The sequence below is a fragment of the Octodon degus genome, unplaced genomic scaffold (genome assembly GCF_000260255.1).
Source record: "Octodon degus isolate 3935 unplaced genomic scaffold, OctDeg1.0 scaffold00017, whole genome shotgun sequence".
Classification (NCBI taxonomy): Eukaryota; Metazoa; Chordata; class Mammalia; order Rodentia; family Octodontidae; genus Octodon; species Octodon degus.
Genome location: NW_004524593.1, coordinates 9,823,641 through 9,848,689, shown reverse-complemented (window position 1 = coordinate 9,848,689; position 25,049 = coordinate 9,823,641). Strand labels below are relative to the sequence as shown.

The 25,049-nt window shown below is 37.9% G+C and overlaps 1 protein-coding gene across 1 annotated transcript in view; it reads right to left on the bottom strand.

Moving 5' to 3' along the window:
- LOC101577922 (histone-lysine N-methyltransferase SMYD3) overlaps window positions 1-25,049 on the bottom strand; it is a 201,351-nt gene that overhangs the window by 165,225 nt on the left and 11,077 nt on the right. The window contains exon 3 of the mRNA XM_023710374.1: window positions 12,518-12,628. Coding sequence (XP_023566142.1) covers window positions 12,518-12,628 — 111 coding nt within the window. The remainder of the gene's footprint in view (window positions 1-12,517; window positions 12,629-25,049) is intronic.

The window sequence follows — 25,049 nt, the reverse complement described above, 5'->3', positions numbered from 1 at the left end:
TGCTTTGGAGTGTCCCTCAGAGGCCCATGTGTTAAAGAACTGGTTGCCAGCCTAGGACACCATTGTGAGGTGACAGAACTTTTATTAGGTGGGTCCAGTGAAGGAAGTTTGATCACTTGGGCTGTGCCCTTGAGGGGGCTATTAGGCCCCTGGTCCCTTCCTTCCTTCTTGTTTGCTGAACACCTTGAGGTGAGCAGCTCAGTCTACCATTTACTACTGCCATGATGTACGTGCTGTTTGAGCTTCAAAATGACAGGGCCAAGCAACCACAGGCTGAAACTTCTGCGCCTGTCATTCAAAACAAATCTTCCTTATAAGTTTATTAGCTTGAGTGTTTTTGTCCTGATGACAAGAACAGACTAACACAGGACATTGGCCAAGAAGTTTACTTCTTACATACTAATATGTCCCTTGTTCCATATCAACGCTCAGAAAGTAGTATGACTCCCTTCTGACCATTCAACACCACTTGTTCACTGGGTACAAGTTATAGCAACCTGGATCCAGGAAACCCATATAATACTATTTTATAGTAGGAAGGCCTGAGCCTCTGAGAATTTAGGCACAAATATGATAGGCTCAATCATTTTCTCACTATTATCTATGTTTATCTTGCTTTTCAAGGTGCTTTAAATAAAACAATCCTAAAAGTAGGTGTTCAGTGCCTACTTGTTGACTGTCTACTGTGAGAAGCAAAAGGTAACGGTAAAAATGGCCAAATTGGAATGGATGATACAAAAAAGAAAAAAAAAGATTATTTTTAGTAATGGAATGTCTGGCTTTTTTCTTTAATTCCAAAATATCTAATTTCTCCAAGGACTTTAGAGCTAGCATAAAGGATGGTTAAGATTGGTTGGTTAAGATTTCCTTTCCTCTTATAAGTTGAAGGGCTGGGGGCTGGGGAGATAGCTCAGTGGAATAAGCACTTCCCTGGCAAGCTCAAGGACCTGAGTTCAATCCCCGGTTCTGCCAAAACAATAATAATAATAATAATAATAATAATAATAATAAGTTGAAGGGCTGTTATTCCCTCCATCATTCCTAACAGTTTTATCTTTCTATGATGCTTCTCTGAGCACATCTTGAATTTCCTTTGTCCCCTTTAAAGTTATTTGGTTGTTGAGCATAGTTCTAGTGCATCTACAGAAAGTAACATGAAGAACATCACTCTGGGTCTTTTGTTGAGCTAAAAACATTAATACAAAGTTAAAGAAGTTAGTATACACAGTTTTCACAATGATTTTAATTAACCTTACTCATAACACAAAGAACTTTTAAAAGTAAATATTCACTTATATGATTTTGGGCTAGGCCAGTTTTTTTTAATCTCCTGAGGTTGTGTTTGTTACTCACTAGAGTCCTCTCCTATATTAAATATAGTTTAATTGTTTAGAAATAATATGCTTTTTCAGGGGCTTGCCCATAAGCTCAGCTGTTTAAGTGCCTGCTGGATTAGACCAGTAAGTCTCAAGACGCTGTGGTTCGATCCCCAGGTCCTCATTCCTTACCAGACCTGCTCTTAAAGCATCTTAAGCCAGGAAAAAAAAATCCATCTCAACTTTTAGGCTGGGAGGTGGCTCAGTGAAATAAGTGCTTCCCTGGCAAGTGCAAGGGCCTGAGTTCAATCCCTGGTTTTGAAAAAAAAAAAAAAAGAAAGAAAGAAAAAGAAATAATATGCTTTTATTTAAATTGTACAAAATGTAATTTATAAATTGGATGCTACTTTATGGGTTCCATTTTAATTTACACAATACATAAAGGAATTATCAGAAGAAGATATTGGGAAAAACCACCAAGATAAACTAAAATCTTAGAAGGCAAGATGGTTCCAAATTAAGAATGAGATTTATTGAGTAGAACAATTTAATGACACAGGTGGAAACAACTGTTTTATGGCCCTTCCCCTGCAGCTTTCAAACTTTAATGGTACAGATAAGAAAGCATTAATAATGCTTTAATAATTCCATTACTCTAATTTATATATAAAACATAAAGAATCCACATCTCTCTTATTAAGAGTTCATAGGGTCTTAAATGATTGGATGAAATAAAGGTTAAAAGAAAACAGAAGACAGGCTGATGTCCACAATGGAAGCCTTTGTCTATCCTAGTTACTAGCAGGACTAGTTTTGAGTGCACCTTACCCTGTGCTCAGCAGTTAACATTTACTATGATTGTGAAATGCTGTGACCTGTAACTGAAACAGCAAGAGGCAGCTGGGGAGCAAGTGAATATTTGGAACAAGCCAAAAGCTGTAACACCAGGTGTTAACTGGACCCAGTAACATCTCATGCTTTGTTCAGAAGAAAACTGCTATTGTAGATATGCAAAAGCAACTCTCCAAAAGCTCTTCTGGATGTAATGATGCAAGAATGGTGTTCATTTGCTTACCTGCTTTTGCATTTCTTAATTCACCTTTGTATAATAATTTCTGATTTATTGGTTATACATACTCCTATACCTTTCTGGCTATTGCTGGTCATCAGCCAACACCCTGTTCTTCCATGGTCTCCCACCCTTCAGTAATGAAAATCCAGATTCTGTCTGGCATACCTCATCTCTGGCCCTCACCGCTAAACTGACCACCCTTTATCCTCCAGCAACACAGAACCACCTACAGTTCCCTGGCACTATATCTCTGCTTCTGGGATGTTTCTTAGGGAGCACCCCCAGCCTAAAATGCTCCCTTAGAATCATCCCCACTAGAAATGTCTAGTTTGTATATCTTGGGTCAATGTCTCCTCCTTTGAGAAGTTTTTCCTTCTCACTCCAGGGAGGTTTTGTTTTCTGCTCCCACAGCTCTCAGCAATGCAGATAAAGGCTACAATGAATTAAACAGTGTGCCTGGGTACCTGTCTCCACACTGCAGTGTAAGCCACTTGCAGGAGAGAGTAGATCTTTTCACCTCAGGATTTCTATCCTTAGCACACTTCACAACGAGAAAGAAATGGAGAAAAAGAAGACGATAGGGAGGAAAGAGGGAAGGGGAAAGATTTGAGCAGGTTTGCTGAAAATTTGAGATAAAGAAAAATTACTGTGAATGAGTAATGAGACAGAGAAACACATCTGAGCCCTAAGCAGTATCAGAAAGCTTATGCTTAGGCTAAAACAGAAAGGACTTAATCCTAACCACAGTCTTTACTATGACCTTACAGTGAAGGGCTTCTGGATGCTTTGCAATAGCTAAAGATTTAACCTATTACACCTGGGATCCAGTCTTTCTCCCCCAGGTAGATGACATGTATTGCTTTAGCTAAAGTTAACCCAAGGTCTTAAACCATCACTATAATTAAAACACTATAAAGTTATTCAGTGGTAAAGCCAACCTAATATAATATATATTATCTTATATATAATAAGATATATAAGATAATAAGATAATATAATACATTATATGATTATATAATATATATATTAGGTTGGCTTTACCACTGAATACACACACACACACACACACACACACACACACACACATATCTTAGAATGCTATTGCTTAAAGAGTATAAGAAATAAAACTTGGATAAAAATAATAAAATGAGGAGTAAACAAATTAAGATGGCATTTCGAGCAAAACAGTCAAAAGAGAACTTCTAGACTATGCCTTTGTCTTTATCTTTTAGCTTTTCCTCCACACTCAGGCACAGTACCCACAGTGTTTCAAGATCACTGCCTCAGGTTTAGAGTACCTGGATTGGCTGGATCTAACTTTCTAGCGCCAGCCATTAGTGGGTATCAGAAGCCATATCTCTTTCCTGTAGAATAAAAATATTGAGCTAGAGGCTTAATGTTTCTTCCAGCTATTCCAACTTAACTGACTCTTTCTGACACACCATTTAGCCTTAGTGATAACTTTATGGACCTAAGTAAAGTAAAATATACTGTAGGTCTCTAAGTAATATGTGGTAAAAGCCTATCCCAAATACACTGCAGCAGGTGTTTGGGAGAAAATGAAGAATTACATACGCTCTATTTGCCATGATTACCTGGAGCCTAAATGGTTACTTTTCAGGGCAGGGGTCTAGGAAAGTGGAAGCACACTTGGCTGGCCACAATTCACATTTACAGGGCTGCTTTTATAAGCCCTCCTGAAGCTCCCTAATGCCACCAGTTTCCCAGCTTTAGCCTTCCAAGGGGGCACAGACTCTGCAGGGGACAGCTATAACTAGGCAAGCAGCAAGCCCTGAATAGTTATGAAATTCTCTGATTTGCCACTGCCGATTCTCTAATAGAGGAATGTTAGTGTAACTTGTATGGCAGAGACCTCTAAAATCCCAAAGTTGTCAAGTTAATCATATCTTATCTTAAGGGTTTGGAACCAAGTATTATGGATCAAAACTGTCAGGCTTCAGGTTCACTGCTGAGTCTAGTGAACAGATAAGGGAAAAGACACAACTTTTGAGTTAAATGAATACATAAAAGTAATTTTTGAATGATCACGGAAACCACACAGAAGGCAAAAAGGGGAAAGGAAGCAGAGATCACTAAAAATTGGAGTACGAGGATTAAATAAATTATCAAGGTTATGTGAGCAATTCAGAGACTCTGATCAGCAAATCATGGGAACTGAAGATACTATCATCTTTGAATAGTCAAGGAATAGAAATAACCTAAGTGTGTTTATCAAAGATGAATAATGAAAATGTAATACACAGATATAATAGAATACTATTAAGTCATAAAAAATTATTAAAACCCTGTCATTTGAAAGAACATGGATGGCTCTATAGATCATCATGTTAGGGAAATAAGCCAAAACCAAACCAATAACTACTACATGATCTCATTCATATGTTAAATCTAAAAATGTCAACTTCATAGAAGTTGAGAGTAGAAATGGTGGTGACCAGAGGCTAAGGAGAAAAGGGAGAGACGGGGGTGGGGGGCTGGGGGAGTGGTGTTTGATAACTGGGTACTAAGTTGCAGTTAGATAGGAATAAGAAGTTCTGGTGTGCTACTGCACAGCATGTGGTGACTACATGATACTGTCAATGTATAGATATCTCAAAAAACTAGCAGATAGATTTTTTTACTGTTTTGTCATAAAGACATGAAAAATGTTCAAGGAAGTAGACAGTTAACTTGGTTATATAATATATACATATATCAAAACATACATGGTACCTTTTATATATATTTTTCTATCATTTAAAAATTAACAAATAAAAATATTGCCAAAAGAATATTTATATTCACAGGATGATCTGCATGTGAATGTGTATAGCAATTTTGTCGATAACTACCAAAAAGTAGAAAACTACCTGAACGTCCTTCAATTGGAGAATCGATAAATTGTAGCATAACCATGCAATGGAATATTATTTTTCATTAAGGTGAAGCAACTGCTGAGATTAAACTTTTTACTTATATGTGAAAATAACATGGCATTACACTAAGTGAAAGAAGTCAGAATCAAATGGCTAGCTGGATCAATTTATATGATTTGGAAAAGGTAAAAGCCATAGTGGCAGCAGGTTGGGAATCAGCAGGGGCTGGAGTAAGGGCATAGAGGTACCCACAAAGTGGCATGAGGGAACCTGGGGGTGATGCAACTGTGTATTTTGATGAAATTGGTGGTCGCAGACATTTTCATTTAGCAAAACTGGTACAACTATACAGTAAATATGGAGAGTTTTACTGAATATAAAGTATAATGAGTTTTACTAATATAAAGTACACTCAATTTTTTTAAAAGAATAGAAAATTATTGATCACTGCTCATCATTATTTACAATAAAGTAAACAATATACATTAGGATAACATTCTGACTACTACAAAGTTGTTTTTCTGGTTTCTGCTGAAAACAGTAACCCAAATACTGAAAAGAAAGAGCTTACATGTAAGGAACAAGTTGGAGTCAAGAAAAACATGCAGGTCAATTATTTAAATTATAAGTAGTTTGCTCATTTACTCTAACAGGCACTAAATTGTGAGCACCTCTAGCCACTCAGTAGGCTTCCATTAGCCAAGTCTTAAGACATCCATGAATCCTGATTTCCGAGTACAGATTTCAATGTGTTATAAAGGTCATGAGGAATCTTTAATGTGCTCTTAAGAAGTCTTCCTTAACTAGGTTTTGATTTGCTACTTTATTTGGGTGGAAAAGCTGTTGGTGGAGCTAAGAATTTTTCTTTTCAGGAATTTTGCAACTACTGCATTTTTGTAACTAAAGACATAGATGTGGATTCTGATACAGCTGCTTTGTAAATACCCATTTGTGTAGTTAGTCACAGAGTCCTCTAACTTGAAGGTTATGACTTCAGAAAAACTGTCTACTTAACTGGAAGGGATTTATTTCTTAGGGTTCTCAGGTTGGCATCTCAAACATGAGCTCATCACCTATAGTTTTTGCTTTAGTGAATGTCTAAAAACAAAACAAAGCCCATTTACATCAGTATTTTATTTATATGCACACAAAAAACTCAGAATGGTCCTTAAGCATGTGAGCTAAAACATGAGTTCTGATTGAGTGTTACTATGGACAATTCCTCCAACACTTAGAAAAGCAGAGGAAATTTATATCAGGCTAACAAATGCTGTTTTCTGATAAAGGAACTAACTACAAAAGCTTTTATTTGTTCAAAGTAGCCACTGCTATAGATGCAGAACAAAACCGAACAATGCCCCAAATACTACTTTCAAAAGCAACATATTAAACATGATTTTTATTAGATTTTTCACACTAGTAAATCAAAACTAAGACCATATATTGAGCTTCATCTTTTGGACAAGAACACCAAGTTAATGTCTCTTCATAAAAAGCAATCATGACTTGAGGACACTTCATACTTGCCTCCTTTGCCAGCCCCAAGTCAGCCTCATATGAATCTTTCCATTTCATGAGAAACATCAGTTCTCCTCTACTATCTGTGGTACCAATTACTCATTCAGGATCAGACCTCTAGCAAAGCCTCCGGGTTTGGCAGCAGCATCTTTCTTTTTCTTTGATTTGCTACCCTCAGGTTCACTGTCAGAAAAAGATTTTCTTTTCATACCATCTTTTGCTTTACTGGCCTTTTGAAAAATAAGAAATGCTTCAATTAGCTCTGGACAATCTAAATTTTCTTCAGGTTCCCATGTACTGTCAACATTTATCATCCCCTTCACTTCAGAAAACACTTCCCCTTTCCATTCACTATGTTGGTCCAGTACTTTTCTACCACAATTTCTTCAAGCTCTGCTTTCTCAACTTTTATACTTTTTCCAAGTTGTTTCTTTCTCATTTTTTGCAAAGTAGTTTTACTGGAGGCCAATTTTTATTGCACACTTAAGGCACTATCTATGTGTGCTGAGGGTCCCTGGGGGGAAGAAGAGAAGGAGGGAATGGGTGGAGGACTGTGACCTGGGTCTTCTCTACAGAGGTTCTTCCTCTATTTTGTTAAAAAAGAAGACAGGGAAATAAATTCTGGGGAAAACCCGTTTTCCAGAGCCCTTCTGTGCTTCTAGACAGCTTTCTTTCTCTCAATAAATTCTTAAATAAATCAGACCCTCATGTGCAAACATTGTATTGTCCTGCTAGCCTGAAAGAGTAAATAAAATCTAAAAGGTACATCAATTAAAAAAAAATTGTTGTATAGCACAAAGGAGTGGTTAAGGCTCTACTCTTGAAAGCCAAAAATACTTCATCTGTACAATGGGTGTAGGAGTAACCATCACCTTGATAGAGCTGTAGAGGTTACATGAGATGAGGCCTGTACAGAACTCAGCAGAACACCTAGCAAATAATAACTGGCAACAAGCCCAAGCAGGCGTTCACAGCTATAATATTCTCTAAACGGCCCCCTTACTCTACACCCCTTTCTGAGCACTACTCTGTGCACTGTGCCAGGCTGGGACTAGTGCTTCATTCCTAAGAACACAACTCTCTGGGCCACATCAGCTGCAGCCAGTGAACCTGTCCCCTGGTCACAGCTTCCTGCAGAACAAAAATCAGGAGAAAAGAATGTCTGTGTAGGAAGTGGAAAGGTTGTAAAATGATGTTGATGTCACCACAAATTGGGGAGAGAACCTCTTCATACCCCTGATGTTGGCTCTTGGGCCAAACAGAACCACATGAAGAAGCCAGGCAGATGTCTGTCCTTGGGAAAAGGTAAAAGCTGCAGTGCCTCATCCTGGGCTGAGGAACCCATTCCAAGGCAAGCACAAGACCAACACTGTTTACCTCCCAGCCAACTTTACAGCTCACTGTACAGTGCCAGAAGCCTCTCCCGGTACTTCACAGCAACATTGCAGACAGGATTATGTGGTTATGAAGTCAATAATTTTTTTTTTAAACAAGAAAGCCAGCCAGCCAGCATTCATCCTGAGGAAACTCATTCTTCTGGTTACTTAGGACAAGACAGACATAGGTAACACACAGTGTTAGGTTTTGACTCTCTCTCTGTCTCTCTCTCTCTCTCTCTCTCTCTCTCTCTCTCTCTCTCTCTCTCTCTCTCTGTCCTTGATAAGTCTTCCTATTCTTCTTGAAGATAACATACTTTGGTTATGATGAAAACTTTAGAGACAGGAAACATATTTTGCTTAGACTGTCAAAATTTGATACAATAGCTCAGGTAGGCAAGTGCAGGAGCCAGGGTTCGATTGCTAGCATAGCATGCTGTGCTGGCCCCGCCCCTGGGGTGCACTGTGATGGCACTTGCGACTAGGTGTGTGGTTCACACCTGTAATCCCAGCACTACCAAGGCTGAAAACAGCAGGATCACTACAAGTCTGAGCTACATAGTGAGACACTGCACACACACACACACACACACACACACACACACACACAAAAAAAAACACCCGAAACTAAAATTTGATACAAAAAACACTTCAGTTGGGTTCATCATCCCACCACAAAGCAGTCATACTTGTAATTAATTTAGCAAAATAGGGGAAAGAACCAGAAAAAAATCTTGCTTTACTAATGACCTGTAAGCAATTTTGCTCACATTTCAAATAGACTTATTTCTGTAAGAACTTTCTGGGGCAGAAAATTCATTTCTTTTGAATACAGCTTTAACTCTAACATTGCTTTATTTCTCCTTCAGATAAGCATTGTTTTCTCCTTTGGTTCTCCCTGCACCCTTTCCCAGGTTTCCAGTGAAACAGTAACAGCCTCTCACAGAGGAATTAAGACCATTCATCATTGCATCAGCACAGGCCATTTTTTTGTAGAGAAATTCAGAGGTGTTGCACAGGGTTTCACAAGGGACTGACATGTTACAAAACAGAATTTCTAAGAAGAAGCTGAAATAATTAGTAAACATGATCATTAACTTTTTTTTTCAGAAGAAAAAAAAGAGTCCTCTAGGCTACAATTGTGTAGCCACAGGGAATGAGATTTTGCATGCACACCCATACACAATTTAAGCTATTTCCAGAATGTTTTATTTTCAGAATGACTGCACTCAACACTCTTCACATTAGGCCCTAGGATCAAAAAAGATATAGATCCCCTGTACCACAGACTGGCTGGTGCTGGGTGAAAGGTGCATCCAAGCTTGGGAGCCTTCAGAAAAGTTAGATCATTGTTTATCCTCACATTGTCTTTTGCTTCTAAAGACTCAGATTCTTGAATGTGCTTGAAAGATGAATTGCAGATTTGCAATCAAGATGTTTGGACCTGGAAGCTCTCCCACCTACACCAAACTATAGTAATGATAGGTAAAAACATAAAAAGTAAAGCCAAAATTAGCTTTTCCAATTCAGAAACAAGGTAAGTATCATCTTAGACAAAAAAGAAGAGAAAGGCAAAGGAATAAGCAAGCCAAAGATGCAGAGCCTCAGGTCTAGAAGCATACAGTAGAAAGCATCAAGTTCAGTGCCAGAGGGGAAGAGGGCATAAAAAATGTTTCATGTAAGAAATATGAAGAGTCAAGTCCAATGTTTAAAAAGAGACTAATTTACTTGTAAAGAAGAGGCTGAAAAACTACTGATGATCTATTCTCTTGGGCTGAATACTGATAACAATCTGTGGGCTTGAGGAGGCTAGTGGATAGGGAACCAAGATGTCTACCACCTTGTCTGCACTGGCCTTGTCTCCACTACTAAGTTCATGAGGATACACACAAATCTCCCTGATGTGAGTGCTTCTCACCTAATCAGTGGAATGCCTGAAGAAACAAAGAAGGCTGCTGTCACATAAGAGGGAACTCCTGACTTCTTGCTGGGGCTGAGACATTGGTCACATTTTGCCTTTGTTCTTAAGCTGAAATAGCAACTTTTCTTGGATCTCAACCTGTCTGCTTTTGGACTCAAACTTAGCCTTTATCAGACGGCTCTCCTGGGTCTCTATCTTGCCATCTGTAGACCTTGGGACTTTACAACCTTCATGATTACATAAGTTAATTTCTTATAATTCATCTCTTTTCTTTGTCTACCTGCTCCCCAGACTCATGAGCTGCATAATGGTATTTTGGTCAATGACAGACTATGTATAACACAGTGGCCCCGTAACAGTAGGATGGAAAAAGAAGTCCTATTGCCTAGCGATGTCATAATCACTGTGCTAGTTCAGCACATTACTCATGTGTTTATGGTCATGGTGGTGGAAACAAGCCAGCTGTGCTTCCAGTTGTACAAAGGTGTAGCACATATAATTATAAAAGTGTTAATACTTGATAATGATATAAATGACTAGGTTACTAGTTAATGTTTGTGGTATGCTATACTTTATTGTTATTTTAGAATGTACTCCTTGTATTTAAAAAATAAGTTTACTGGAAAATAGTATGTTGGGTTACTGTGTGTTTACATAATGACAAAACTGTCTAATGATTCATTTCTCGTAAAGTATCCCCATTGAAAAACAACACCTAATTGAGTAGAATCTCAACTAACATAACATTAAACACACTTTTAGCTCAACAGACTAAGAGAAAGTAAAGAGAATGGTGTCAATGGGATCTAGGCATTGTAGACTGGCTAAAAGCCATACACCTCTCTTTCCTCGTCTTTGTCTTGCACCAAATACGAAAAGCTAAAACACATTTTTCCAGCCTGTTTTATAGTGAAGAGTGACATGGCCGGAACAAGGAAATATGATGGAAGACTCCTAGAAGGACTTCTCTTGCTCTTTGCCTTTTACTGTCATCTTTTTCCTGTCTAGATCTTGTAAACACTCATGGGGCAGTCATCTCAGGCCTATGAGAAAAAAATCTCATAGAGATGGATAAAGAAGAAGACAAAATGATTCAGGGTTTATGATGACAGCTGTGTATAGCAGCTCTCATCTTGGATTACTTCTCTAGAATTTTTAGGACAAATACACTTCACCTACTAAAGCCAGTTTTGGGTGAGTTATTGTTTATTTATAGTCCAGATTTCAACCATTATCAAAAGTGAACCCTCAATTTTTAATAAAACATACTGAATCAAAAGAATTTTTAAAGCTTTGCCAGACTCATGGAACTAAAAGGGAACTTAATTTGAAAGTCTTCTCATTCTCAACCAGGGATGCTGGTGGGACACTAGCTTGGGGCCATTCCAGATTACAGCCTGGGGCTGGAGCAGGTGGGATCCCAGAGGATACCCCTATGGTTGCTGGCATGCTTGCTGGGGCAAAATGCTACCAGTAAAATGGACTGAACAGAGTCCTGCTGTCAGCAATGGATCTCCTTTTCCTCACTTGTTTCTGAAAGTTCTTTTGAATGCAAAATGAATTCTTACTTCTGTAGCATTAGAATGAAATCCTGGACCTTTCTCAGGCAGTGACAGCAAGTATGTCTCCACTAAGCTGCCAGCAGGAGTCACAGGAAGCTGTGGAACAGTGACAGAAGCACTTGAGCTAATCAAGAGTGAGTGTGAGACTTGGTCCTGCCACTTTTTCCTTCATCCTACCCTAGGAGCATATCTGAAAATTTTGTAGTTGTTTTCTAATTTTTTTTATAAGTATCTGACAGTAAATGAGAGAAATAATTACAAAAGAAATCTCTAAATGTAAGCATTTTGCAAAAGTAAGACTTTATCAGATAACCTAATTATGTACAAGCTAAAAGTAAATAAGTTTCAAAATAAGGAAGCTATATGAATAGTATTAGAATAGTTTATTCACTTAAACTTATGACATTTATTTTGGCTCTTCTTTCCTCAGCAAATAGATGTTGCTAGGTAAGTGATCTCTATCTTATAAATGCTATGGTAGAAAGCCTTTTTAGAACAAATTCTCAAGGAAAAAAACTACATAAAGCTTGGTATATTTATTATTAAACAATAATTATCAATAATAATGTGAGTAAACCTTACTATATGCTCTAATAGCATTCTGACATTTTATGTCCTTTTGATTACATTAATGTCACATATTTAATGTCTTACTCTTTCTACACTCTTAGTAAACAGATATTTACTGTGCTTAAATCTCAATTTTGTGGTTGATAGATGTTCCAGGAAATAAAATTTATGCAGCTCAAAGATCTATTTTACTTACCCTCGTTTCCTATGAAGGCTAAGGACTCTTACTTTTGAATTAGTGAAATGAAAGCAGATTCACAGTAAGATCATTGAGATGATACCTGGAAATGGTCTTATTCATCATACCTTGTCCTGAGTTTGGCACCGAAAACAGTCACAGTCAAAGCAGTACTGGTCCCTCAGCTGCTTGCGGCGCTCCTCACTAGTCATCAGCATATCCAGATAGCAGATAGTGAGCTGTGGAGGCCCAAGAAAGGGAAAAGTTCATAGAGCTGTCACATACATTTTCACTGCTAATGGCTATTATTATTGCTAATTATGGCCAATTTTGCTTTGATTACAAATCAACATATTTATGAAGAGACTTATAGTCTCTTATCCTAACATATAAATTTCAATGCATTTCCTTCAAGTCTTTGTTAAGTGTAAGCAAGTGTATTATATATTTTAAAGAACGGCTTATGACCACCATATACTTTTGTGCTGTACATTTTAAAACTTTTCATTAAACAGAACTATTGTATGCTTAGTATCACTAAGGTTTGGTAACACATGCTATAATCACTGTCAGTCAGAGAAGCCAAATTCATCCTGGCAGTCAAATAGATGGCAGATGATGCAGCCAGATTGCTCTTTAATCTTAATAAATTCTATTGCTGTCTCTGGAACTTTAGGGTTATCCAAACCTTGAAACTAGGAAATAGTTCTCCTACTTGTAACTAGATATAAAATGTGAAATCATTTCCAAAGGGGGAAGAGTTTAATATTAAGAGGACAATCATGGTGGAGGCTCATAAATTGATTTCCTTAGGTCCTCTTAAGTACAATAACTGCTCTCTGCCTTGGAGGTGAAAGGTAAAGGTGAGAGGATATAATTAAAAAGCTGTTCAAGTTCTCTCTAGCCCTAAGGGTCTATTTTAAGTCACAGGTCTTTATGTAACCTCATGATGTTTAAATTCACTTGAATGATTCTCTAATGCACAGACAATCAAAGAATACATAAAAGAGAACTCTTGATTTCACCCAACGTGTTCTATTTCAGCCCCTTTCCAATCTCAGAAGACATCCATTCCTCTTTGCATTATACATGCTGAAACCTCAGAATGATCCTTGACTTGGCTCTTTCTTTTATACGTCCATCCAAATCCACCAGGAAATTATGTGGGATCTCCCTTAAAAATATATCCACAACCAACTACTTTTCATCTTTTCCAATATTATTATCCTGATTTAAGCCACCACCATCTCTTGTCTATAAAGTTCACAGTGGGTGTCCCTGCTTTCTTCCCTAGGTTCTCTGCATTCTGTCCTCTTGCCAAGTGGTTCATCAACAGAATGTGAGTTAGTCTAGGGCCATCTTCTGTATGAAATTAGGAATCCTTTGTGCTGGAGTAAGGGCCAATTCCTTACAGAGGCCCTCAGTGCAAGCTCCTAGTGCACCAGGAAATGAATTAAAAAAGGCAAAGATGACACTTAAGAAATTTTTATTCTAATTTTGTTAAGATTTATATGATGCAATAATGAAACACTGGACTTACATTTTGTATTTTCAAAACATTCCACTTTCTAATAACTCATTTTCAGTAAATTTTATACAAAACATTGATCTTCAGTAAAGTAAAATATGGGTCCTGGGGCTGGGTAGATAAATCAGTGGTCTAAGTGCCTGCTGGGAAAGCTCAAGGACACAGGTTCCATCCCCGGTACCACACACGGTGCCTGCCCTGGAACCCTGGGTGCACTGAGCCAGCCACTGAAACTGGGCATGATGGTACACGCCTGTAATCCCAGTTCTGGGGAGGCTGAGACAGGAGGATCACTACGAGTCCAAGCTGCAAGGTGAGACCCTGTACCAAATGATAAACAAAAGATTGAAAAAAAAAAAAAGTACAGGTCCTTCATCACAGGTAGCTGGAGAAGCAGTGGCTTTGCATAATCTGATCCCATTTGCTCTCTATTCATGACCTGCTCTCGCATAGGTCTTGCTGCTCCAGCCAGCCTGGCCCCCTTGCTGTCCCCTGCTCTTACCTCAAGGCCTGTGTATGAGATGCTTCCTCTGACTTCTGTCACATTACTAGGGCAACCTCCTTCTCATCATCTTTCCTTCTCATCATCTTTCTGTTTCCATCAAATCACATTTTCTAGAGAGGCCTAACCTGAATATCCTAGTTAAAATAACAACCTGATTTTCCTGCCACCCAAAGACTCCTAATTCTCTCACTATTCTGCTTTTTATTTTGTCTGTGTGTGTGCACACGCACGTGCACGCGTGTCACATAAATCATCTTGTACTATACTGTATAAAACTTCTTTATTTGCTTTCAAATGTAGAAAAGTAATTATGGGGGTATTTGTGATGGCGGAAGAAAAGGATATTATAGGAGAGGAAGGAGGTAGGATTATTTATTAAGGAGATGACAAAAACTCCCTAGAGCAAACATGCCATGTGGTTTTTCTTTCACTTAAAAGAAACCATCTTATGTCTACAAAACATGATCTTACTTGTTTGAAATCATGGGAGGGCACAGAAGGCCATCCTCTTTGACAGAAAACAGCTCCAGGAAGCCTCACTAAAGCTGCATAGGGAAGAGAGAGAAGGCTGGTCAGCAGATCTGCCAGGTCCGCCATGGCCATCACCAGGAGAAGCCACAGCCTCACCTGGCTGGCTGGCTCTCTCTAGAGTCTAGCTGTGAGGAAACTCTACTAAGCTGCTTCGTACACCGAAACAAGAGGATCTGCCCTCTGGAAACATAGACAACAATGTTAGTAAGTATCTACCACCAGCTGGACACCTGCCAAGGAAGCATGAAAAGTAAAAATCTGCTAAGGTAAGGTCTTGGATTTGGATAACGTTGGGATTTGTACCCAGATCTCTCTCTCTCTCTCTCTCTCTCTCTCTCTCTCTCTCTCTCTCTCTCTCTCTCTCTCTTTCTCTCTCTCTTTTAATGTATTTAGTACAGGGTCTACAGGGTTTCACTGCACCCAGATCTCTTGATTCAAGCCTGATACTCTATATAAGAAAAGGTGCTTCTCCTCCTCCTCAGTGTGCCATGGGAGAGGTCTGCTACATAAGGAACCCCACTGCACCATCACACCCAAAGAAATCAAGCCTGCATGAAGAAGGGTTTCATGACAACTGGGCTCCTTCAGCCTACAGCATGTCACTTTTTAATTCTCTTAAATCTTTCTCTTACATCATGATCTGAGGTCAGGGCTGCCTCTAAAGTGCAAAGGGCCTTCGTATTCGGCAACTTCTAGTTTCTACAGAGCATCAGGTTCTACATTCCAAATAACTTCGCAGCATTTGTTTTGAAAGAGACTTTTTAGCAAGTCTGGGGGCAGTATGTACATTCATTTTTATTCCCAGGCTCTCTAGGTCTGTTTCCTTCAGTGAGATGAGGTGATAACCAGCTGATCTCTATGCCTTCATTCCAGCCTAACAACTCCTAGTCATTGGCCCAGCCACCAGATCAGGCCAACTGGAGATACTTATTGGAGGATTGCACAGTACACAGTGTGAAGCCCCTGACTTTGGGATGGTCAACTAACCCAAGGCTTCATATGAGGGTCCAAATACAAGAGTGATCATGCCACGCAGTGAACAGGCAGCAGGAGACTACTTGTTTCATTTAATTCCAATAAACAAGTTCTTATAGCTTCCCTTGGCATCCTATACTTGCCTGAAACCATTACCTGGACTATGCAATAGCTTTCTAACAGTCCTCCCTGTTGCCTTCTGTCTATGTTCATATTCTAAACTGCTTTCAGAGAGATCATCCTAAAACTCCCATCTGATCATGTCATTCCTCTACATGAAGACTTTTGATGGTTTCTCACTGCCTATGGGATAAAACCATACAAGGCTTTTCCCTACTGATTTTAGGTCTTCTAGCCTTAAGATCTTTCCTTTTACTAGACAGCCTGTCATAATTGTGTACATTGCCACTGCTTTGAGTAACACACACCAGGCCAATACATTTCTGGGTACCACTCCTCAGCTAAATAAGAGCTCTCTCATCCTTCAAGATTGGCTTAAATATGCATCTTCCTTTATTAAAGACTCATTGGCTACCAGTTTTAAGGGAGTATCCACTCACTAAACATAGGGCTCTTTAGTGGGAATATACACATGAAACTTGGCTATTGATCAGCAGATGCTTTAATGGCATAAAACAAAATTGCATTAAAATATTAATGCCACTGACCACTGTGCTTCCATTTTAGTGCAGCTTTGGTGCAGAATGCAATAAATCATCTCCAGCATTAGAGTAATATTACCAGAGATTTTCTATATCTTCAATATGCTGCTTACCTCCAAACTCAACACAAAATGAATTCCTTTTTCATAAAACAATCTTTCCCGCCGGGGAAATGGCTCAGTGGAATAAGTGCTTCCCTGGCAAGCACAAGGGTCTGAGTTCAATCCCCGGTTCCACAAAAAAAAAAAAAAAAAAAAAAAAAAAAATCTTTCCCAGCTATAACTGAGTGGATAATAAGGGTGAATTAAAATTAGACCCTATTTTTATTTCCAGAATTATACTGCCAAATTTTCAATATTTTGCTGAAAAAAATGGCTCTAAATTTTAAAAGTCAAACTTGAGTGTCATTTTTTTGTCTTTTTGTCTCACAAATCCTGCTAGGTTTAGCTTCTTTGTTTTACATTTTTTAGATCCTCCATTCTAAGCCACAACCTGACCTCCTCTTGACTTCATGCTACTACTGTCACTTCTTACCTGAATTATTGTGTCACTGATTCTCATTTCTTTAATCTCATGTACACATAGGTAAGTTCTTTTTCCTAAATGTTTCATCAATGTCCCACTGTCCCTCCCCTTTCCATGAATATTCACCTAGCCATTCTTTACATACCAGGCACTGTCCATCTTCATTCGTACCTACCCCATTGTTCTGGTCCCTACATATTTCCTCATCAGCTGCTCACATCTATTGATATGAACAGCTTATTACTGCCTGAACTCATCATTCTGTCCCTGACCTCTATGGCATAACCTAAACTCCCTTACCCTGCTCTCCATGGCTATAACTCCATGGATCCTTTCAACTCGAAGAGGCACTTCTCTAGAAACTTTCCTTAACTGTTTCCCAGGGAAGCACTTATTCCACTGAGCCATCTCCCTGGCCCCATCCTTAACTGTTTCCCAAGGCCTGCCTGTTCCTACTTCTTGGATACTCTGCTCTAAATGTCTATAAAGCCCTGTGCACATTTCTGACATTGTGTCTTGTTATGGTTTGTGTATAAGTATCCCCCCCAAAGCCTCATGCAGTCAAGGGCCAGCTTCTGGAGTTTGTGCTCGATTACTGGGGGTGTGGATGTTGTGTTTGCCTTGGGGCAGATAATTTTCATTGCCTAAGGAGAGTGACATGGAGAGAAAACATTCTCTCAGGCTTTCACAGAGAGCACATGGTCCAAGCAATGGCCATGACTCATCCACATGGCTGCACTGACAAAAGTTCTACAATCTGAGGTACAGGATCTCAGGATCAATCCTGAGGGGATTTCACTGACCCTATCAGACCCAAAAGCTACAACTCTTGTTGCATAGGTCCTGCTTTACCTTGGTCTTAACCATCCAGCAGAAAAGTATAAAAATGAAGTATAAGAAGTAAAGCCATGCTGTCATGTTGAGGTATAGGGGACTCAGGTCAACAATTTCTGGCATTGCCAGTCAAGCGGAAGACTCAATACTATTATGGGCTACTGGACTCTTTTTAGAATATTTTGCTGAGTTTACACACCTATAATAGTCAAATAACAGAACTTAACCAAAAAAGGGGATACAGATGAATGTCCATTTTGTATCTGTGTATTCAAAGTGGTTAGGATAGATATACAGTTACATTCTCTTAATGAATAGAGTGATTTGTTCTAATGGTGTTTGTAAATAGGATATCATGTCCGCATCTTGTACAGCAATTAACCACTAGGAAGAATGTATGCAATATGTTAATTATTGAAACTGTCCTACCAATTTGGTTTGAAACTGTCTCATTGCTATTTGTTTCTCAATAAAATTATGGAAAAAAAATTAAAAAAAAATAAGGAGAAATGAGTTGCTAACTAGCTGCGTGAGCTTCTGCACTCCCTTAGCTCTCTCTGCTCTGTCACAGCCAAGAAAGGTTGCCCTCTCCCATGTGCTGCTCTGCCTTGGAGCCAGCTGAGTATGGACTTAAACCTCCAGTAACTGTGAGCTAAATAAAGCTTTTCTTCCCTAATTTTGAGTGTTGGGTATTTGTCCCAGCAATGAAAAAAGAGTAACTGAGACGTACCTCTAATATTCTATTACTGTTTTTTGCTGTTTCACTTTTATTGACTATGCTTTGAATCCTTGTAGGCAAGGTTGGGCCTTATCTTTGTACTCTTCAAAGTTTCTGAAACTATCCGCCCAGTTCCTGTTAACCAGTAAGTACTCAGTTAATTTGTTAAACAATGTAACAAGAACGAAATGAAAAAACAGACCTCATCCCAAAATATATTAAGTTAAAACTGACATTAAGGATACCAATATGTTCAATTCATGTAAGTCATATTTCTTTCAAGTCATGTGGCTCCAGATAATGCTGACAGCCAATGGCATTAGTTATAACAGCCTCCTCAAATTCTTTTATCTATGAAACCCGTGAGGGTAGCCTGGACTGTCCAGCTTTCTTTTCCAATGCATGTTTTATAAGTCTATCAAGCTAGCAAATGTATTTCATAGTTTTACACAGCGACAACCATTTGCAGTCCCACATGGGAGCTATGGCACATGAGCATGGGAATTATATGACCATGTTACAAACTTCTCTCTACAAGAGTGGCAGGAAGAAAAGACAAAAAGTCTTGAACCAACACAAAAGACTCAACTCACTATGACAATGAAAATTCTAATTGCAATGTGCTGTCAATAGAGTAGATTGAAATGTTCTAAAGGTGGTCCAAAGTATGGTTTTATGTGAAAGAAACAAAAGGTAAAACAACTTTTGTTAATGAGCTAACTTCAGCAATTTTCCAACTCTCCCTGAGTGGACATTGCAATGTTCTCTTCTCTAAATGGCAATGAGTCGGCTTTAACATTCTTTTCTTTCTGGGTACCAAGGAATGGAACACACATACATAGTGCATGTGAGAACATGAGGAAGTTCAAAACAACTCATATTCCATATCATCTCTTATTTTACCTTTAGCAACTCTATTTACTCAGCAAATACAAATCAAAGCTCTCCTGTTTCTAGCACTGTGTAGGCTTTCCTTGTGGAGCTTAAATTCTGGTGCTTATATCCCAAACAGCCCATGTTAAGTAGGGGTGCCCTAATGAATAGAAAAGGCAAAACACCAAGAGAATGCCATGTAATTACAAAATTGTTTAAATTTTCTTCCTTTAATATTTTCATAGTAAATAGGCATTAGTCCTCTTAACAAATGCCTCATAATGTGTTTTCTCATGATTCTCCCTCTATCTCAGTCTCAATGTGTCAGTTCTAAATGTACAAGATAATTTAACATCTTCCTTTCCTATCTTCATTCCTTTTACTTCTTTCTCTTGTTTAACTGCTCCGGCTAATGATTCCAGAATGATATTGAATAACAGTAGTGATAGTGGACATCCACTCTTCCTCATTTTAGACTGAAAACTGGTATTTGACTGTTTAGTATGATGTTGGCTGTTGGTTTGTCACAGATGGCTTTTATCAGATTAAAGTGAAGAATATCTATTCTAGTTTTCTGTAGGGTTTTTTAAAATCATGAATAGATACTGGACTTTGTCAAATGCTTTTTTATGTGTCTACTGAGATGATCATATGATTTTTGTCTTTGGCTCTATTGATTTGAGCATGTTGAACCATCTCTGTATACTTGAGATGACTCCTACTTGGTCATGTTATATAATCTTCCTGATAACTTGCTGCACTCTATTTGCCAGTATATTATTGAGGATTTTTTTTTGTCTAGGTTCATTAGAGAGATTGGCCTGTAGTTCTCTTTTTTGGCTGGGCCCTTCAGTCACCACTTCTCTTTTTTGGTATCATAATCATTCCAGGAATGATTTTGACTTTAGGAGTATGGTTTCTCTTTCAATTTCATTGAAGAGTTTGAGGAACAATGACATTATATCTCAAATTTCTTAGAGAATTCATCAGTGAATTCATTCATCAAGATTTGGGCTTTTCTTTGTTGGCAAGTTTTCAATTACATTTTCAACATCATTGAGTGATACTGGATTATTTAGAATTCTTATATTTTCTTGGTCCAACTTCAGGAGTTCATATGTATTTAGGAATCTGTCTATTTCTTCTGTTTTTTTCCATTGTATTGAGTAAAACTTCTCAAAGTAGATGACTAATGTTCTAGATTTCCACAAGATCTGTTGTGATTTCACTTGCTTCATTCCCAAATGCATGAATTTTGAGTCTTTTCTTTTTTTGATAATGATGGCTAAAGGTATATCAATTTTACTTAATCTTTAAAAGAACTAACTCTTTGATTCATTGATTCTATGTACTGTTTTCTTAGTCTCTACTCCATTAATTTCTGCTCTGATATTTATAGTTTCCTCTCTCCTATCTGCTTTGGGCTTGTGACATCATACTTTATATAGAAGATCCCAAAAACTCCACTAAATGACTTCTAGTTGTAATTATTACTTTAGTCTTTAGCTGGATACAAAGCCAACATGCAAAAATCAACAGATGACTTCAGTCACCATGCCTTCCCAACCTGTGAGTGGGAATGCCAAGGGCCCTCCAGACCCTCACTTCAGCAAGTGCTCACTCCCAGCATATGATTGGGACTGTCCAGGGCCTATGGGACCCTCACTCCAGTCAGTGCCCAGGCTTGGTGTGTGACTGGAACTTCCTCCATCAGACAGACCCAATGTGGAACCCTATGGCAGAACTCCCCGCAGAGAAGCTAGAGGTAAGACCCACCCAATTAATGCAAGTGAGAACATCTTTCCAGAGTGGCACAGTGGACTCACTTCCAAGAGTTGCAGCAGGAAGTGGAGCAGAGAAAGCAGACCCAAGCCACATCCACCTGGATGAGTTTGTACTTAGTAGATCAAAACCTGGTGCTAAGGTAGTAACTCTACCAAAGCTCTACACCAAAGATCAGAAGACAGTGCTATACAAAATAACAAAGAGAAGGAGTAAAATGCCTTCTTAGATCCAAGCCCACTCAGAACAAATGCAAGGGACAATAGCATAGAAGAAATTGGAAATCACATACCTGAAATCTCTGAAATATTAGTATCTGAAGTAAAGAAAAAACGGCAGAAAGGTAGAGAGGAAATCAGATCAGAATGATTTCTAAAATAAAAAAAGAAATGAAAACTTTAATGAAATAAGTACTAAGTACTTCTAAAGAAGACACTGATTTAAAAAAAAAAAATAGAGGAGAATAAGTGCTTGCCTGGCAAATGCAGAGACCTCAGTTCAATCCCTGGTACCTAAAAAAAGAGAGAGAGAGAGAATAGAAAAATAATGGAACCCTTCAATGAACAACAGAGAAAAGAAATAGAACGCATAAAGCAGATTCAAAGTGATATAAAGGAAATTAAAATCTCAATGACAAGCTGGCAAAACCATTTGTATAAAAGTGAAAATAGATTTTCAGAACTTGAAGACACCATTGCAGCTAGTGAAAAGGTAAGAAAAGATCTCTTAAAAACAAGTAGGATGAAGGAAAAAATAATTCAACATCTGCAAGATGATGCAAAGATGAACAACATTAGACTAATAGGCATCAGTGAGAAAGAAGGAGTCAATACAAATGATATACAAAGAATATGGACAGAAATAATAGCAGAAAGCTTCCCAATTATGGGGAAACAATCTGACATTCAGTAACCGAAGCATACAGAACTCCAAATAACATCAACCTAATTTAAAACACACTGAAACATATAATAGTCAAGATCCCAGAAATCCAGCACAAGAACAGTATACTGAAAGCGACTAGAGAAAAGAAACAGATCACATTTCAAGGAAAGCCCATCAGAATAATGGCAGACTTCTCTTCACAAACCATGAAGGCAAGAAGAGCATGGAGCAGAGTACTTCAAGTCTTCTATGACAACAAATTCCAGCCCAGACTACTATAGCCTGCAAAACTCTCTTTCAAGTTTGATGGAGAAGTGAAATATTTCCATGACAAAGAACAACTAAAAATTTTCATGAAAACAAAGCCAACCATACACAGACTACTGAAAGATGTTCTAGAGAGGGACCAAAATGATCAGAATTCCATGAATGAGAACAAAAGGAACCCACTAAATATGGCAAACAATTAAACACAGGAGAAAAAGGAGTAAACAAGAGCAGGTGAATAATATGTCAATCATAAGTCAATACACCTCAAATATAACCACCAATGTAAATGGACTCAATTCACCAATTAAGAGAAATAGACTGGCACAGTGGATTAGGAAACAAAATCCAACAATATGCTGTATACAAGAAACACACTTAACTCAAAAAGAAATTTATATGCTAAAAATCAAAGAATGGAAAACAACACTATACACCCCAGCACCTCAGAAAAAAGCAGGGGTAGCAATCTTGTTCTCAGACACTCTCAACTTCAAACCAAGAATGATCAAATGAAATAAAGAAGGCCACTATATACTGGTTAGGGGAAAAATGCAAGAGGAAGAGGTAACACTCATAAATATGTATGCACCAAACACGGGAGCACCCAACTATATAAGGCAAACCTTAATGGACATGAAAACTCTAATATCCAATACCACAATCTTAACAGGAGACCTTAACACCCCCTTATCCCCAAAAGATAGGTCAACCAGACAAAAACTTAGCAAAGCAATAATAGAACTGAACCAGAGCTTGAAACAAATGGACTTGGTGGACATATACAGAGTGTTCCATTCAAACACAGCTGAATACACATTTTTTTCAGCTGCACATGGGTTATTTTCTAAAACAGATCACATACTAGTCCATACATCATGCTTAGGTCCATACAAGAAAACAAATTATCCCATGCATATTATCTGACCACAGTGCAATGAAACTGGAAGTAAATGACAAAAGAAACCAGAAAAAATACCTAAATACATGGAAAGTAAACAAAACCCTACTCAGCAACCAATGGATCACAGATGAAATTAAACAAGAAATTGAACAATATCTACAATTCAATGAAAATTCAAGCATGAATTATCAGAATTTATGGGATGTGACGAAAGCACAAAGGAGAGGGAAATTTATAGTTGTGAACTCACACATTAGGAAAACAGAACAGAAACAAATAAATATCCTAATGCTGCACCTCCAACATCTAGAAAAGGAAGAGCAAACCAAACCCAAAGCCCAAAGATGGGAAGAAATTACAAAGATTAGAACAGAAATTAATTCAATCAAGATGAAGAAAACAGTTCAAAGAATTAATGAATCAAAAAGCTGGTTCTTTGAAAGATTAAATAAAATTGATAAGCCCCTAGCTAACCTCATCAAAAAGATGAAAGAAAAAATTTAAATACAGACCCAGGGAAAATTCAGAAGATTATCAACAGCTACTTTGAGAACCTTTACTCTCACAGAACAGAAGACACAGAAGAAATGGACAGATTCCTAGAAAGGTACAAATTACCACAACTGAATCAAGAACATATAACAACTCTCAATAACCCAATAACAGCCAATGAAATACGAAACGTAATAAAAAGCCTGCCAACAAAGAAAAGTCCAGGTCCTAATGGATTCACAGCTGAATTCCATAAGAAATTTACATAAGATATACTCCCTATATTCCTCAAACTCTTCAGTGAAATTAAAAATGAAGCATTTCTCCCAAAATCATTCCTGGAGGCAAGTATTATAATGATACCAAAACCAGGGAAAGACACAACTAAAAAAGAGAACTATAGGCCAATCTCCCTCATGAACATATATGCAAAAATCCTCAATAAAATTCTAGCAAATAGAATACAACAAATCATCAAGAAGATCATACACCATGATCAGGTAGGATTCATCCCAGGGATGCAAGGATGATTCAATACTTGAAAATCTGTAACTATAATACACTATAACAATAGAACCAAATCCAAAAACCACATGATGATCTCAATCGATGGAGAAAAGGCTTTTGACAAAGTCCAACACTCATTCATGTTCAAAGTCCTACAGAAAATTGGAATAGATGGCCTCTAATTTAATCTAATAAGAGCTATCAATGACAACCCAACAGCTAACATAATTCTAAATGGGGAAAAACTGAAATCCTTTACTCTCAGATCTGGTACAAGACAAAGATGTCCTCTATCACCACTCCTATTCAATTTAGTTCTAGAATCATTAGCTAGAGTCATTAGACCAGAGCAAGATATAAAATGAATAACAATAGGGAAAGAAGATGTTAAACTATCATTATTTGCAGATGGCATGATAATTTACTTGGAAGACCCAAAAAACTCCACCAAGTAGCTACTAGAATTAATACAGAAATTCAGTAGCATAGCAGGATATAAAGTCAATACCCAAAAGTCAATAACATTCCTCTACACAGATATCAAACACATTGAGAGGGAAATTAGAGAAACAATACTTTTTACAATAGTACCACAGAAAATGAAATACCTAGGAATTAATCTAACTAAAGAAGTCAAAGATCTACTTAATGAAAATTACAATACTCTGAAAA